Raw genomic sequence first — 15,310 nt, forward strand, 5'->3', positions numbered from 1 at the left:
TCCTCTTTATCCCTGTAACATTAAGACACTTTTCCTAACACACTTAATTTTCATTGATTTTGTAGATGTTACTGTCCAACAAATACAATCATCAGATAATAGACTTAGAACCAGATAGACCTTAGATGTTTTCTGGTCCTGTCTTCTCATTTTATACATGAGTTAAGTAAAGCCCAAGGTCATTCAGGTACTCTAAGTGGCTTGACTGAAGTTGAAATTTTGACTGTAATATCCAATTATTTTTGGGTGCACTAGGCTTTCTCCCCAACTCATATGATACTCATGAGTCTAAGATGTATTTATTATGAGTAGTTTTGAAAAAGGAATAAATATCTTATCAATTCTATCAATTCATGTCTATAAAACAAGTTTTCCTAAAGCCAACAAAACCTGTAGTTGTTAGCCATTTATAGGATTAAAACAAAACTTAATTGTTTTCTTCTATTTTTATATTTTACTTCTTATTGTATTCCTTTCCCCACTCCTCTCAGTAAGTCATTCCTTATAATAAGGAAGAAAAAAAAAGCTTTTTAAAAAAAATACCTAGTGAACGAACATATAAAAAAAAAAAATGGTTCTATGTTTGGTACCCAAGATACTTTACATTTTCAGAGAAATTGGAAGATAAGAATTTACATATTTCTTCTTTGGAGCCAAGCTTTCTTAAAATTTTGCAACTTTCAGTTTTGATCAATTTGTTACTGTTTTTTCCAGTTAACATGTTGTCATTGTGTGTATTGTTTTTCTGGTTCTGGAATCATTTTGCATGGAGAACTTGACTCTTCCTTTTTCTCTTCATCCCAATGGCTGCACTTATTCTAAGGGACTTGACATACACACATGCTTGTGTCATATGATGTGATGTATGTATGTGTGTGTGTATACACACATACTCTTTCCCTCAAATACTCTAACTTCACAGTACCTCACTCAATTCAATTCACATGACTTACTTCTGCAATCCATTTCAGCTATACATAAACATAGTAATACCCTTAATCTTGAAGTCATTCACAGATGTTGAGCTTCTGTGTTTAGAGACAATGAAATTCCCCTAGTCATAACCTTTCATCATCTCATCTTTCCCAAAGCCTTACCACCCCTAACACTATTATTCTTTATCCTCCCTGTGAGCTCCATTCTCTCCACTCCTTTCTTTGTTGGCTATCGTTCTCACACTCAACTGTACTCAGAAATGGCTGTTAGCATATTCATGAAAGTAGAGCTGGCAGGGAGTAAAGAAGTACAGAAATGTTAAATGACTTGCCCAAAATCAAATAGCTAGTAAGTGTCTGAGCTAGTAAGTGGATAGTTCTTTGGCATTCTGTCACATGTCCTTGCTCTATCATCTCTCTTTCAAAAACTGAGAAAGGAAAAGTGGGAGATAATATAAAGTGTTGAGATGAAGAAAAGGGGATAAAAAAAAAAAGAAATGATTCCTTTTATTTCGTAAATTAAGAAGTAAGGTATTAAGCTTAGAGATTGGGGCACAGGATAGTTTGGGAAATCTGAGGAGAGAATGGAACAAATTTTAATGGAATCATTTTAGGAGGAATAAAAGGCTTGCCTTGCCACAATGAAGGCCCAGTTAATGTTAGATGATATCAATTGTAATGTAGCTAGTAAGCATAATTGTGAGACTTTTTTATGCTATTTTCAGCAGTAGGTTCACAGGATATAGATGGTGGGAAGTAATCCAGGGCTAAAGTTTGGCAAGGGATAAGAAGTTTTAGAAAAAAGGAGTGTTTGGGACAAAAAGACCTACCCAAATTGACTACTATAGAGATCACTCGTAGAAAGCAAAATTATTTATTAGAATCTAGAGAAGTGGACCCCATCCTGATCTGTGAGCTGAATTAACAGCAGGATAGGACCAGAACCTTGAAAATGTTTACAGTATTTATACATTTCAGACAAAGAATCCTCAAAATCCCACCCTCTATATGTTGTGTTTGGTCACATAAGTCTGTATTCCCCTAGTTGGTCAGTGGAATTTTAGTAGACAAGGTGATATACAGCTTCTTCGGCCTGTATATGTTTTTAATCCCTTCTTTGTACAATGGAATATAGTCCAGGCCTTATCTAAAATCACATGACTCCAGAGAAGCCAAAACTGAGGCCTATAGGCTTGATCTACTTTAGCTAACACTCTCTGATCAATATATGCTTAATCTGTAAATTCCTTACCTTTCCACACAGGAGGATGAGGGATTTGAGATTAGACGGCATTGTAGATTTAAATTTATTAACTCGGCAGTAAAAAGTAGAAAATCCTAGCTAAGCTATTCTCCTTTAGAAAGTACTAAAGAGGGTTTGATGATTGTGATGAGGGTGATAAATAGGCTTAATAGTTGTAAGGACATAGTATAAAATAAACCCAAGGATCCCAAATTCCCAGATGTAGTCATTTTTCTTTCCTTAAGCACTGTGAATTTGTTTATTTGTGCCTTGGCAAGTTGCCTCTTTTGTTTGTTACCCAATAAAAGTGGCTCATCTGTGAAAAGGAGAAGCTAAGACGAAGAGCTAAACCGAGGAGCTAAGGAGGAACTGAAACTGAGAATTGGAGCTGGGGTTGAAGCTGCTGTAGGAGCCTTCCTTTCCCCTGGTGCTGGTATTTCTAGTGAAGCACTTGTCTTGGTGTTTGTTCTTTCTTGCCTCTTGGTATAAAAAGAACTTTGACCGGAAAAGTTCCAAGATTCTAGTGTAACAGTAATGTTGAAGTTTAAAGAGAGATTAAATAATGTGGAGTTATGATCAGACTGTTAAGCAATCTGATGAGGTGATATGGATGAAAGTGTTCATATTTTACAAGCCGTAACTATTAATACATTATTGCTTTATTTTCTACACCTGTTTTATATAGATTTAGTTTGTTCTCCCCCTTCTCTTCCCCCTTCCCCCTCTCCCCCTCTCCTTCCTCCCCCACCACCTTTCCTCCTTCTTCCTCCACCCACCATGGCATATGATGTTACAGAGTTCACTTTTCAGAGGGCACACATTAAATATTTAGTAAACAACTGATTACCTATTTCTGTATATAGCATAAGAAGTAATATGCTTAATAACTTTCTTATGGTAGTCATAGTTTAGAAGACAGACAAAACAACATCCTGATGAAAGTGTTTATTGCGGCTTGGTAGTTTTCCTTTTGTGAGTCTTCATTTGTCTTTTCTCTGGCTACCTTTCATTTGGTTTCTATATAAGCAAAGTTGCCTGATATATCCCGATATAGATATTAGTAAAGTAAGTACCCTCTATTTGTTTTTACTTTCAGGTTATGCAGCCTGACCTTAAAAAAGCTGGTCGTTTTTAAGGAATTGGAAAAAGAACTCATCTCTGTTGTAATTGCTGTCAAAATGCAGGTAATACTTGTTTTTAAAAAAGCTATTTGATTAGAAGTGTAAGACCTTTGATTTAACCTAAGTGAATAAAAATTGCTAAATTATAAAAATCTTTAAAATTTGCCATTATCCATCAGATTTGCAAAATAATTTTCTTACAATGGGCTTCTGTTGCATTAGGTGTTGCAAGTTTTATTATTTCTATTTCATAGGGATAGAAACCTGAAGCTAATCTATGGTTTCACAGATTTTAGTTATCAGTATTGAATAGTGGATCTGGGTTTTTAATCTTTTCAAGTTCTGTACTATTCTCTGTAACTTTGTTGAAAAATATATTAGTACCATACTTTGTGTTATAGACTAGACTGCCTGAAACAACTTTTATTAATTTGTTATTCTGAAATGAAACATTGTCCTACTTGTCATAGAACTTTTTTAACTTACAATCTAATCTTATTTTCAGATGTTTTTCCACAAGTCATTTTGAAGGTCTTTTAGAGGATTCTTGAATGTAGGAAAATTTTACAGGGTAATGAAACACAAATCAAGGTGAACATTTAGCCATCCTCAAATAGTCATGTCAGCAAGAGTGTACTTAATTATCTACTATGTTTCAGGTGCTGGGCTAAGTGTTGGGGATGTAAAAAAAGGCGAACAGTTCATATTTTGAGGGAGATGATATTCCATTGGGGAAGACAGCATGCCAATGTGTCTGTGTAAACAAGATGTTTATAGCATTAACAATAAATAATCTCATGGGATAGGTACTAGCATTAAAGGGGAGTTAGGGAAAACTCATTGTAGAAGATGAAATTTTAGTTGATGCTTGAAGGAACCGTGGGAAACCTCTATATGGAGATAAGGAAGGGGGGAATTCCACACTTCAGGGAAAGCCAGTGAAAACGCCTTGTGCCAGGAGGTAGAATGTCTCATCAAAAAACAATAGAGAGGCATATTCCTTCCTCTTTATCTACAAAAACATATGTTTCCTCCAGTCTTGATAATTCTTAATTGATTCTGCCATCCTGGTGACAAATTTTCTATATTTCTCCTACCTTTTTCAGCTTAATGTCTTTGAAAGAGTTGTCTATATTTCATGCCTCAAATTATTCCTTTTTCCTCAATAGTATTTTATTTTTCCAAATACATGTAAAGATAGTTTTCAACATTCATTTTTGTAAACCTTTGTGTTCCATGCTTTTTCTCTCCCTCCCTAGCTTCTCCCTCTCCAAGAAATTTGATACAGGTTAAATATGTACAATTCTTTAAACATACTTCCATGTTTGTCATTCTGAGCAAGAAAAATCAGACCAAAAGGGAAAAAAGCCACGAGAAAGAAAAAAACAAACAAAAAAAGGTGGAAATACTATTCTTTGATCCACATTCAGTCTTCATAGTTCTCTCTTTGGATGTGGATGACATTTTCTATCCCAAGTCTATTGTAATTGTCTTGTATTCACTACATTGCTAAGAAGAGCCAAGTCCCTCACAGTTGCTCATCATATAGTCTCCTTGTAACTGTCCCATATTCTCCTGGTTCTGCGGACTTTTCTCAGCATCTGTTCATGTAAATCTTATCTAGGCTTCTGAAATCAGCTTGCTTATCATTTCTTGTAAAACAATAATATTCCATTACAAGCATATACCATAACTTTTTCAAGCATTCCACAACTCAGGCATCCACTCAGTTTCCAGTTCCTTGCTGTAACAAAAAGAGTTGCAACAAGCATTTTTGCTCATGTGGGTCCTTTTCCCTCTTTTATGATCTCTTACTCAAATTACTCTTATGCTCTTTTTTTTTTTTTAAATTTAATAGCCTTTTATTTACAGGTTATATGCATGGGTAACTTTACAGCATTAACAATTGCTAAACCTCTTGTTCCAATTTTTCACCCGTTACCCCCCCACCCCCTCTCCTAGATGGCAGGATGACTAGTAGATGTTAAATACATTAAAATATAAATTAGATACACAATAAGTATACATGACCAAAACGTTATTTTGCTGTACAAAAAGAATCAGACTTTGAAATATTGTACAATTAGCTTGTGAAGGAAATAAAAAATGCAGGTGGGCATAAATATAGGGATTGGGAATTCAATGTAATGGTTTTTAGTCATCTCCCAGAGTTCTTTCTCTGGGCGTAGCTGGTTCAGTTCATTACTGCTCCATTGGAAATGATTTGGTTGATCTCGTTGCTGAGGATGGCCAGGTCCATCAGAACTGGTCATCATATAGTATTGTTGTTGAAGTATATAATGATCTCCTGGTCCTGCTCATTTCACTCAGCATCAGTTCGTGTAAGTCTCTCCAGGCCTTTCTGAAATCATCCTGTTGGTCATTTCTTACAGAACAGTAATATTCCATAATATTCATATACCACAATTTATTCAGCCATTCTCCAACTGATGGACATCCATTCAGTTTCCAGTTTCTAGCCATTACAAAAAGGGCTGCCACAAACATTCGTGCACATACAGGTCCCTTTCCCTTCTTTATAATCTCTTTGGGATATAAGCCCAATAGTAACACTGCTGGATCAAAGGGTATGCACAGTTTGATAACTTTTTGAGCATAGTTCCAAACTACTCTCCAAAATGGTTGGATTCGTTCACAACTCCACCAACAATGCTCTTATGCTCTTTTTAAAAAATCTCTGCACTCTTGCTTCTGAATTCATCATTCAGCTGAAAGTTTTTTCCACAGAAATTTCTTAATTGCCTTCTCTTAATATCCATCCTTCTTGATCCCTGTAACATTTAGTTACTATTGATTGCTTTCTTCTGCATACTGTCTCCTGGATTTTCACGACACTGCTTTCTCTTAGTTCTCCTAACAATCTTATCATTCCTCAGTTTTCTTTTCAGATTCTTCATCCTTTGTCTTCTTTCTAAGTCTTCTTTCCTTCCTTCCTTCTTCCCCACTCCTTCCCCATTCCCTCCCTCCCTCCTTTTTTATCTCCTTCCCTCTCCCTTCTTTCCCTCCCTCCCGTTGTCATTCCTGCCCTCTCTCCCTCCCGCCCTCCTTCCTTCCCCTTTTCCTTTTCCTTTTCTTTTTCCTTTACTTATTTCATCAGTTTTCATGCATTCAATTTCATATTTTTGTAGATGATTCCCAGATCTATATATCTAGCCTTGACTTCTTTCCTGGACTCAAGTATCACCTCACTAAATGCCTGTTGGACTCAGACAGTGTCAGACAATATCCTATAAACATTTTAAATTCAACATATCTAAAATAGAACACATTATCTTTGCTGATAGACTCTCTCCATCCCAGGGATAAACTTCTTTATTATTACAAAAAATTAGCACCATCAGGCTCACAATCTCAGTGTTGTCATTTCTTCTTCACAACTTTTTTTTTTTTTTTTCTGAGGCAATTGGGGTTAAATGACTTGCCCAGGGACAGACAGTCAGGAAGTATTGTGTCTGAGACCAGATTTGAACTCAGGTCCTCCTGACTTCAGGGCTGGTGCTCTATCCACTGTGCCACTTAGTTGCCCCCTTCACAACATTCCTTGTATTCATTTTCTTCTCTCTATCCATATACCTTAGTGCAGGCCCTCCTTACCTCATTCTTGAACCATGAAAATAGCTATCAAAGTAATCTTCCTATCCTAAATCTCTTGCATGCCAACTTATCTTTTATTAAGCTGCCAAAATAATTTTCTAAAAGTGAAGGTTTGACCATAACCTCACCCTCCTTCCCCCACCACTACTAACCTTCTCAGCATTGAATATACTTTATTGACTTCCTATTACTACCAGTACCAAATACATGTATTTATTTATTTATTTATTTATTTTCTTTTAATGCCCATCATAATCTGCTCCCTCTTACCTTTGATTTCCTCTCAATCTTTGTTTCCTTCCAAGTATTCTGTTATCCTATGCCACTAACTCTTTTGTTTCTACTGACACAACACTCTCCCTCATGATTTCTTTTCACTGACTATCCCTCATGTTGGGAATGCTCTTCTTTCTCAGTTCCTAGACTTGGCATAGGTCTTATGAAGAAGAATGGAATATTTATTCTTAAATAGATTAGGAGAGAAAGTAGTAATCTTTTCTCAAGAACTTGATTCCTTGAAAACCAGGATATACCAATATGAATCAATAATCCTACAAGAAAACATGAAATATTATAAGAAATAAAAGAATTTTAAAAATAAAAGCATAGTAAATTATATATAGGCATTCAGGTAGAAGCAGTTGGTGTCAGTGGACCAAAATCAGGATCTGGCAGCTTCACTACAAACCAGAGTAGTTCTTAGAATAAAATATTTCAATAGACAAAAACTAAAACCTTACAACCAAGAACACTTACTTCAAAATTGGGGGTAGTCTGATGGGATAAAAATGATCTTTTAATTTATTTTATTTTATAAAGTCCTATTTGATAGGACTTTTCATTTCTGATGAAATATACAAAGCTAAGTACGTTGAAATACAAATGTTAAAGTACAGAGAAACTAGGAAGGTAAATCTGAACACTTGAAGGGAACTTTATGATGACATAGTGCTAACATTCTAATAGTGTGAAAAAATTTAGTATCTTCAAAGGTTATTTAGGAAGATAAATAAGAAAAACAGATTTCAGTAATGGATTGATTCTATAAAAGGGAAGTTAAAAGAAATATACTAATGTAGAAAGGAAGAAGGTGATAAAACTTATCACTCATAAATCAGATATGTAAGAAGAATAATCCACAAACATGAAAGGATGGATGGGAGGAAGGGAGTGGATATCATCACTATTATCTGAATTACAGAAAAGAGACTACATATGCATCACATATACACACAAGAGTTTGGTGCAGAAATATATTGAACTCAACTGGGGAAAAAAAGTCGGGGGACATTAAGAGGGGGAAAATACTAGGGAAGAAATCAGTGCAAATAAATAAAACTTCCTGATCTTGAAGGGCAGAAGTAGGAAAAGGTGGAGGGAGAATTAAACTACAAAGTGGTTTCTTAGATTGCTTCTTAAATTGTTGATTGAATTGTTGATGAATGGCAGAACAATAGTACATTAATATAACAGAATAGTTTTACCTTATAAGAAATGATTAAAGAGATAATTTCAGAGAATTTTAGGGAGCATAAACCTGATGCAGAGTTGAGTTAACTAGAAGAAAAAAATTATACAGGACCAACAACATTGTGAAGAAAAACAACAATGAAGGATGTAAGAACTCTGATCAATGCAGAGAACCAGCACTGGGTTTTTTTGTTTTTGTTTTACCTATGATGAAGCATAGTTCCCTCCTTTTTACAGAAGTAATTGATTGACACAAGATATTGGGTGCATTTTTTGAACATGATACAAATCTACTGTGTAGATTTGTTTTATGTGACTATGCTTGTCACATTTTTTTCTTTCTTTGTCTTCATTCATTAATTAAGGGGGGACAATAGTGATATTATTTTTGGCTTATTTTGATTTTTTTGCTATATTTTAATTTCATTAAATATTTCTCAATCACATGTATATTTTTAAAAATTTGGGCTTCAAATTCTCTCTCCCGCCTACTTGAGGTGGCAAGCTGTTTTATATCAGTCGTGTGAAGTATTACAAAACATATTTCCATATTAACCCATATTTGTTATAAAAGAAGACACACATGTAAAAACACAGTTTGTGTTTTTGAAACACAAAATTTGCTTTTTTATATCTGGAGGTGGGAAACATTTTCCATTGTGGGTTTTTTGAAATTGTCTTGAACCATGTAACTAAAACTATCCTTACAATATTGCCATGTACAATGTTCTGTTCACTTTACCTTGCATGAGTTCATATAAATCTTGCCAGGTTTTTCTGAAATTCTTCTGCTCATCATTTCTTATAGTACTTCTATCATAACAATATAACTTGGTCCGCTATTCCTCATTTGATGGGTATCCCCTCATTTTCCAGTTCTTTGCCACTACAAAAAGCTGCTATACATATTTTTGTACAAATAGATTCCTTTCATTTTTCTTTGATTTCATTGGGATACAGACCTAGTAGTGTGGTGGATGAGTTGTTGTGTTTTGTTTTGTTTTTTAAAGAGACACATTGAATCATTTTAAAGAATGCAGAGAAGAGAATTGAAAGAGGTTCAGGGGAAAGCATAAGCAAGTACAGGAAATTTTGAAAGTAAATTGTAGAATTTACTATATACTTATTAAAAAGGTCAAATGGTAGAAAGGAGTTTTCAGGTTCATAAAGAATCTTGTTTATGTATGTGTGTGGAAATGTTCTGTGTGTATATAATTTCAAAATGTTAATAGCTATGCTAATTTTCAAAAGAGAAGAGAGAAAACACTACCAAACTTTTTAAATGTCAAATATGGTCCTGATAACTGAGACAGAGAAGAATGAGGCAATGAGAGTATTATATAAATGTCACTGATAAGCATTAATAACAAGATTATAAACACAAATCTCCAATAAGATTATAATATATTCCCCCCCAAATTCAATATGACTAGATTAGATTTATGTCAAAGATGATTCTATATTAAGAAAAGAACCAACATGATACTTTTGGCCAAAGATAACTGCCTTAAAAAAGGAGGTATATTTTCCAACTCCCATATATCTACTCTAACAAAATTGTTAAGTTTATACCAGGACAAATAATTATTAAGAAATTCAATAAAAACTACAGTAAGTGATTTCTTTTATTCCCAAATAAACAATTTCATCCAGAAACTCACTGGAAATAAGAAAGGAGCCTATCAGCAAAGCCATTGTTTGTGAAGAATAACCTCCCAGGCCAGGGACACATATAATCAGTAATCAGCAAGCCTCAGTGTTTGGAGGCCTTGGGAATAAAAGGTCCTTCTGATAAAGTCCTTAGGGAGATCAGAAGGCTCCAGGGTAAGGATTTAGAATCCCTAGAGAGGTCCGGTGGGCACCAACCATTAATATCTCACTGCTGCAGAAGTCAGAATAGTAGATCCAATGTCCAGGGCTCCTGAAATTCTTAATCCTCTGTTTTGAGAGATCATAGGGACCCTGAAAAATCTATATTCTGCAAAGTAAAGTATCATACTTAAGTCTGGGAGAGTTTGTACAGGAGTCAAAGTAACCCAAATAAAACCATAATTTCAAATTGCTTTCCAAAATAGTTTTTACTCATTAGTCACTCCAACAGTAGTGCATTAGGGTGCCTTTTTTCCCCTCACAATTCCACCTGACATTGATTTTAAAAAATCATTTTTCAGAAAGATAAAATTTTTGAGAAATTGATATCCAAGTCAGGCTTTAAAGGAAGGATAGAGATGGCTGCCTCATAAGTGGCTACTAGAGAGACTAGGATGCTATGTTTTTACTTTACTCAATAGAAAAATGGAAAGATTAGACTACTAATAATATAAAGGTTCCATAAGATAGTGTAGAGAACCTGAGCTTTAATTTCCTGTAAAGAGGCTGTTATAGCCATCTGTTGACTGATATAATCAACAAGACTTGGTAACTTAAACATTATGAGAATTATGGGTGAAAAGAATCAAATATAATACTTTTTCAAACTTGGGAGTCTGGTGAAAACTAGTATCAGTTTACATGAATCCTCAAATCAGAAAGACTTTCCCCTCAATGAGTGAGAAAAATCTGAATTTTGGATCTCAGTTTAAAGTTTTGGTGGCATAGACAAGAAATATAAGGTCTTGGTAGTAAGAGAGATCAGAATAAGGGATATTGATTTGGGAATTATGTGCAAGATATAATTGTCAAGAGACATCAATTAACAAGTATTAAGCACCTGGTATCCAGTACTATGCTATATATATACACAGTAAACATATGCCCAGAATGCAAGAAATCCTGTTCTCAAGGATCTTAAATTTTTAGTGGGAAAGATAGTAAATACATATATCACACTGGCAGATGGGACCCCAAAAGTCATCTAACTACTACTCGTAGTAATAGTAGTAGTAGGAAGAGGAAGAAGAGGAGGAGGAGGAGTTTAAGGCATATTACTTAAAGGCTGAAATTTCTAGTAGTTATTTATGAAACTCTATTTGATATACTTTCCATTCACTTGAATCAGCCAAATTTTAAATAACTTTTAGAATTTATTTACTAAGATATCATCATAAGAACCTCAGTACAAAAATAAGAGTTCTGGGTCATATACAAATAGAGACTGGAGTGTAATTTAAAGTTAAAGTATGATAATCAGATACATAAAGATAATACTTTTACAAAAGATAAACTCACAACTGCATTCTTTTCTGGAATAAGAAGTCAAAGTTTCTTGAATCTACTTTCTTCCTTGAGTGGCTATCTTTCTGATATCTTTCTTTCCTGGGGTCTCTAGCCGCTTTGTCTTATATGAGTAAAGTCAGTGATGATATAAACAATGTGGCTGTTTAAAACAGACAGAAATGGAAGTTAGGCCTATCTGGATCTATGAGTTTCAGTGAATTAGATATTCAAGGCATTTTGTGGAGTTTCATGGATTCCCAGGATCTTGGAGGCAAAGGTTACACTGTTTACTTTTGCTTCTTAGACTTTCCAGGAACCCTAGTGTGAGTTTATATCCATTCTAGGACTTTAAAGAGGTCATTTATTATAGTTTCTCAGTGAATTTTTGATCTTATTCAGCTTTGTGTGAATTTCAGGTTTTTGTTAGAGTATATGTGAATAAGTGTTGGAGCTTCCGCTCCATCTCAGTTCCTTAGGATTGCCTATACTTATAAACTTTAACTTAGATATTATTTATGCTTCCTAGTTTATTAACACAAGTGCCACCTCCTTCAGGGGGCCTTTCCCCCCAATTTAATCTTTTCCTCTGCTTTTAGACACACCCTCACAACTTTGCACCCATTGCATAATTAACTCTCCTAACTTAACTAGGTTTATTAATACAGATATCTGTTATTAAGCTTTCACATCTTTCATACTTCTTGAACAACTTATTGTTGCTACACTTTGTCCATTATGCCAGCTCCCTTTTGCCAGTTCTGCCATTGACATTTTAGGAGTTTTTGTCTTTCTCACAAATGGTTTAATTCTTCCTGATCTTCCAACATCTTTATCACATAATTGCATTGTCAATAGAAATTACCTAACCAATGTCTTTGGAAGACCGAAGTCAAGGGAAAACTCTAAAGGATTATTTATAATATTCTCTAGATGAGGATGAAAAAGTGATGATCAGATATTTTAGATAACTGCTGTGAATTTTAGCAACTGTGTGGGTAAACTTAAGAAAGGTTTTTTCTGTTGAAAGAATCTATCGAACACCTTCTGAAAAAGACCCTAAAATAAAGACTCTGAGGAATATTGTGGCCAAAACTTGAATTTTAATAAAAAAATTCAACACCAGGAAAAAATTAAATACCAAGGGCAAATAAGGGTCACGTAAGATCTGGCTGCCTCAAATTAAAGGATTAAGGGCCTGAATTTGATATTCCAAAAGGCAAAAGAACTTGAATGCACAAGAATAAACTACCCAGCTGAATTTTTTCCTGGAAGAAGAGGACATTTAATGAAAAGAGGAATTCCATTTGTTTCTGAAGAAAAACCGATTAAACAAAATTTGATCTAAAAAACAGGACTCAAGACAAGTAGAAAAATAAAAAGGAACCTTGAGAACTGTATTTCTGTTGTGGATATACATAAAACCAATGTATAATTTGATTTTTACTGATATAGCATAAAAAAGGAAATGGAAAGGAAGGCAGAAAAAGGAAAAGGGGAAAAATAAGGGAAACACATACAAGAGGCAAAGGAAACCACTATCTGAGGGAACTTGGAGGGAGGAAATTGGGAATCTTATCAAGAGGGCTAAAGAGGAAATAATTGAAATTTGTTTTAAGAGAATCTTCTCACCCCATTAAAAAGTGGGAGACCAAAAAGGAAAAGGAAAAGAGAATAAGGGAAGGGAAAGAAAGGGAAGGGATTCAGAGGGAACAAAGAGGAGAACTGGGGACAAGAGGGACCAAAAGTTTAATACTGGAAGGGGGGAAGGAGGGCAAGAAAAAGAAAAGCAAATCTGGGGAATTAAGATGGCAGGAAAACAAATTATATTTTAACCAAAAGGAATGGGATGAACTCCCCAAAAGAGGAGGGAAGACTGGATCAAAAGTCGAACCCCTACAAATGTTGTTTCAAAACACATTTAAAAAGGGAATGCTACAGAGTAAAGATAAAAATTTGGAGAACTATTATGCTTCAGGTGGAAAAGGGGGTATATCCCTCTCAGATCAAGCAAAAGCAAAAATTGATCTAAAAAAGAGAAAGGAAAAACTAATCTTGCTAAAAGGTACTATAGACAATGCAAAATCAAAAAACATAAAACAATGGATAGCATCTAACTTCCAAAGGAGGTTAAGAGAGTTATGAGAAGAATTAAAGCAAAACATAAAAGGGAAAGATCCTAATCTTGCCCGATTTAGATAAAAAACAAAACAAATAAAGAAATTAAAGAGGTTAAATATTAGAAAATAGGGTATGATAGATCCTGAGAAAACGAATGGTGACAAAAATATATTTCCTTAAAGTCCATGGAACCTACACAAAAATTGACCAATATTAGGACATAAAGACCTAAAAAATAAAAGGCAGAAATAGTAAAATTTTTCAGATCACAATGCAAAAAAAATCCAACAAAAAGTTGATGAAAAATAAAAATTTAAACTAAATAACCCCATCTTAAAGAAATTGGGTGAAAAGCAAATTATATAACAATTAATAACTCACCAAGATAAACAACGGGTGAGACTCATACCAAAATTTGTGGGATGACCAAAGCGGTAATAAGGGGAAACTAATCCTTAGAGGCTTACTTGAACAAAATAAGAAAGAGAAGGTCATTGAACTTTTTAACTTAAAAAAAATAGAAAAAGACCAAATTACTAAACTTGAAATTAAAATTAAAGGAGAAATTCAAATTGAAAGAAAAAACCATTGAACTAATAAATAAACAAGAGTTGGAAAAACCAATAAAAATTGATAAACCCGGGTAAATCATTAGAAAGAGAGGAAAATCAAATTAGATCTTAAAATGAAAAGGAGGACTTCCACCAATGAAGAAAAAAAGAAATTATCATTTTTGCCCAACTTTACACCCAATAAATTTGATAACTTGCTTAAAATGGAACTCCCAAAAATAGGCCCCAGATTATGAGGAAAGAAATTGTTAAAATCCATTTCAGAAAAGAAATAGATCAACTCCCTAAAAACCCCAGGACTAGATGGATTTTATGTGAATTTTATAAAATTCGAAAGAACAATTAGTCCAATGTTTTATAAACATTTGAAGAAATAGGAATGAAGGATCAAAATTCCTTTTATGAACAGACATTATTAATACCTAAACCAGGTAGGTTAAAACAAGAAAGAAAATTATGACCAATTCCCTAATGAATATTGATGCAAAACTTAAAAAAATATTGAAAGGGATAAGAAAATCATCCCGGATAATACAACACATGTAGGATTTATACCGGAATGCCGGGTTAAATTAGGAAAAATTCCCTTGTAGTTACCAAAAAACCAAAAAAAAACCAATGATCATCCAGATGAAAAACAGAAAAACCAACATCCATTCCTTTTAAAAAAACATTAAGAGTTATAGGAAAAATGGACTTTTCCTAAAAACCAGTAGCATCTAAAACCAGAGTAAGCATTAATGAATACAAACTGCAACCATCCCCATAAGACTGGAGGAAAAAGGTTGCCCACCATCACTGTTACTATTTAAATTTATTAGAAATGCATTTGGCAAAGAGCTGAGAAAGAATGAAAGGAATAAGTAAATGAGGAAAAACCAAATTTCCCTTTGCTGATGATATGATGGTATATTTGAGAACCCTTGAGATTCTATTAAAAAGTTATTAGAAATAATCCAAACTTTAGCAAAGTTGCTGGTTATAAAATAAACCCACATAAGTCACGCATTCTTATATATCAAAAAAAAACCAACAGTCAGAGTTACAAAGAAAATTCCATTTAAAGTAACTACTAATAGT

At 34.1% G+C, this 15,310-nt stretch overlaps 1 protein-coding gene across 6 annotated transcripts in view; it reads left to right on the forward strand.

The window, feature by feature from the left end:
• Window positions 1–15,310, forward strand: part of PACS2 (phosphofurin acidic cluster sorting protein 2) — a 364,749-nt gene that overhangs the window by 97,489 nt on the left and 251,950 nt on the right. For all 6 annotated transcript variants that reach the window (XM_031952885.1, XM_031952883.1, XM_031952888.1 and 3 more), the window contains exon 2: window positions 3,275–3,362. In XM_031952885.1, coding sequence (XP_031808745.1) covers window positions 3,275–3,362 — 88 coding nt within the window. The remainder of the gene's footprint in view (window positions 1–3,274; window positions 3,363–15,310) is intronic.

Source organism: Sarcophilus harrisii, chromosome 2 (assembly GCF_902635505.1).
Source record: "Sarcophilus harrisii chromosome 2, mSarHar1.11, whole genome shotgun sequence".
Taxonomy (NCBI): Eukaryota; Metazoa; Chordata; class Mammalia; order Dasyuromorphia; family Dasyuridae; genus Sarcophilus; species Sarcophilus harrisii.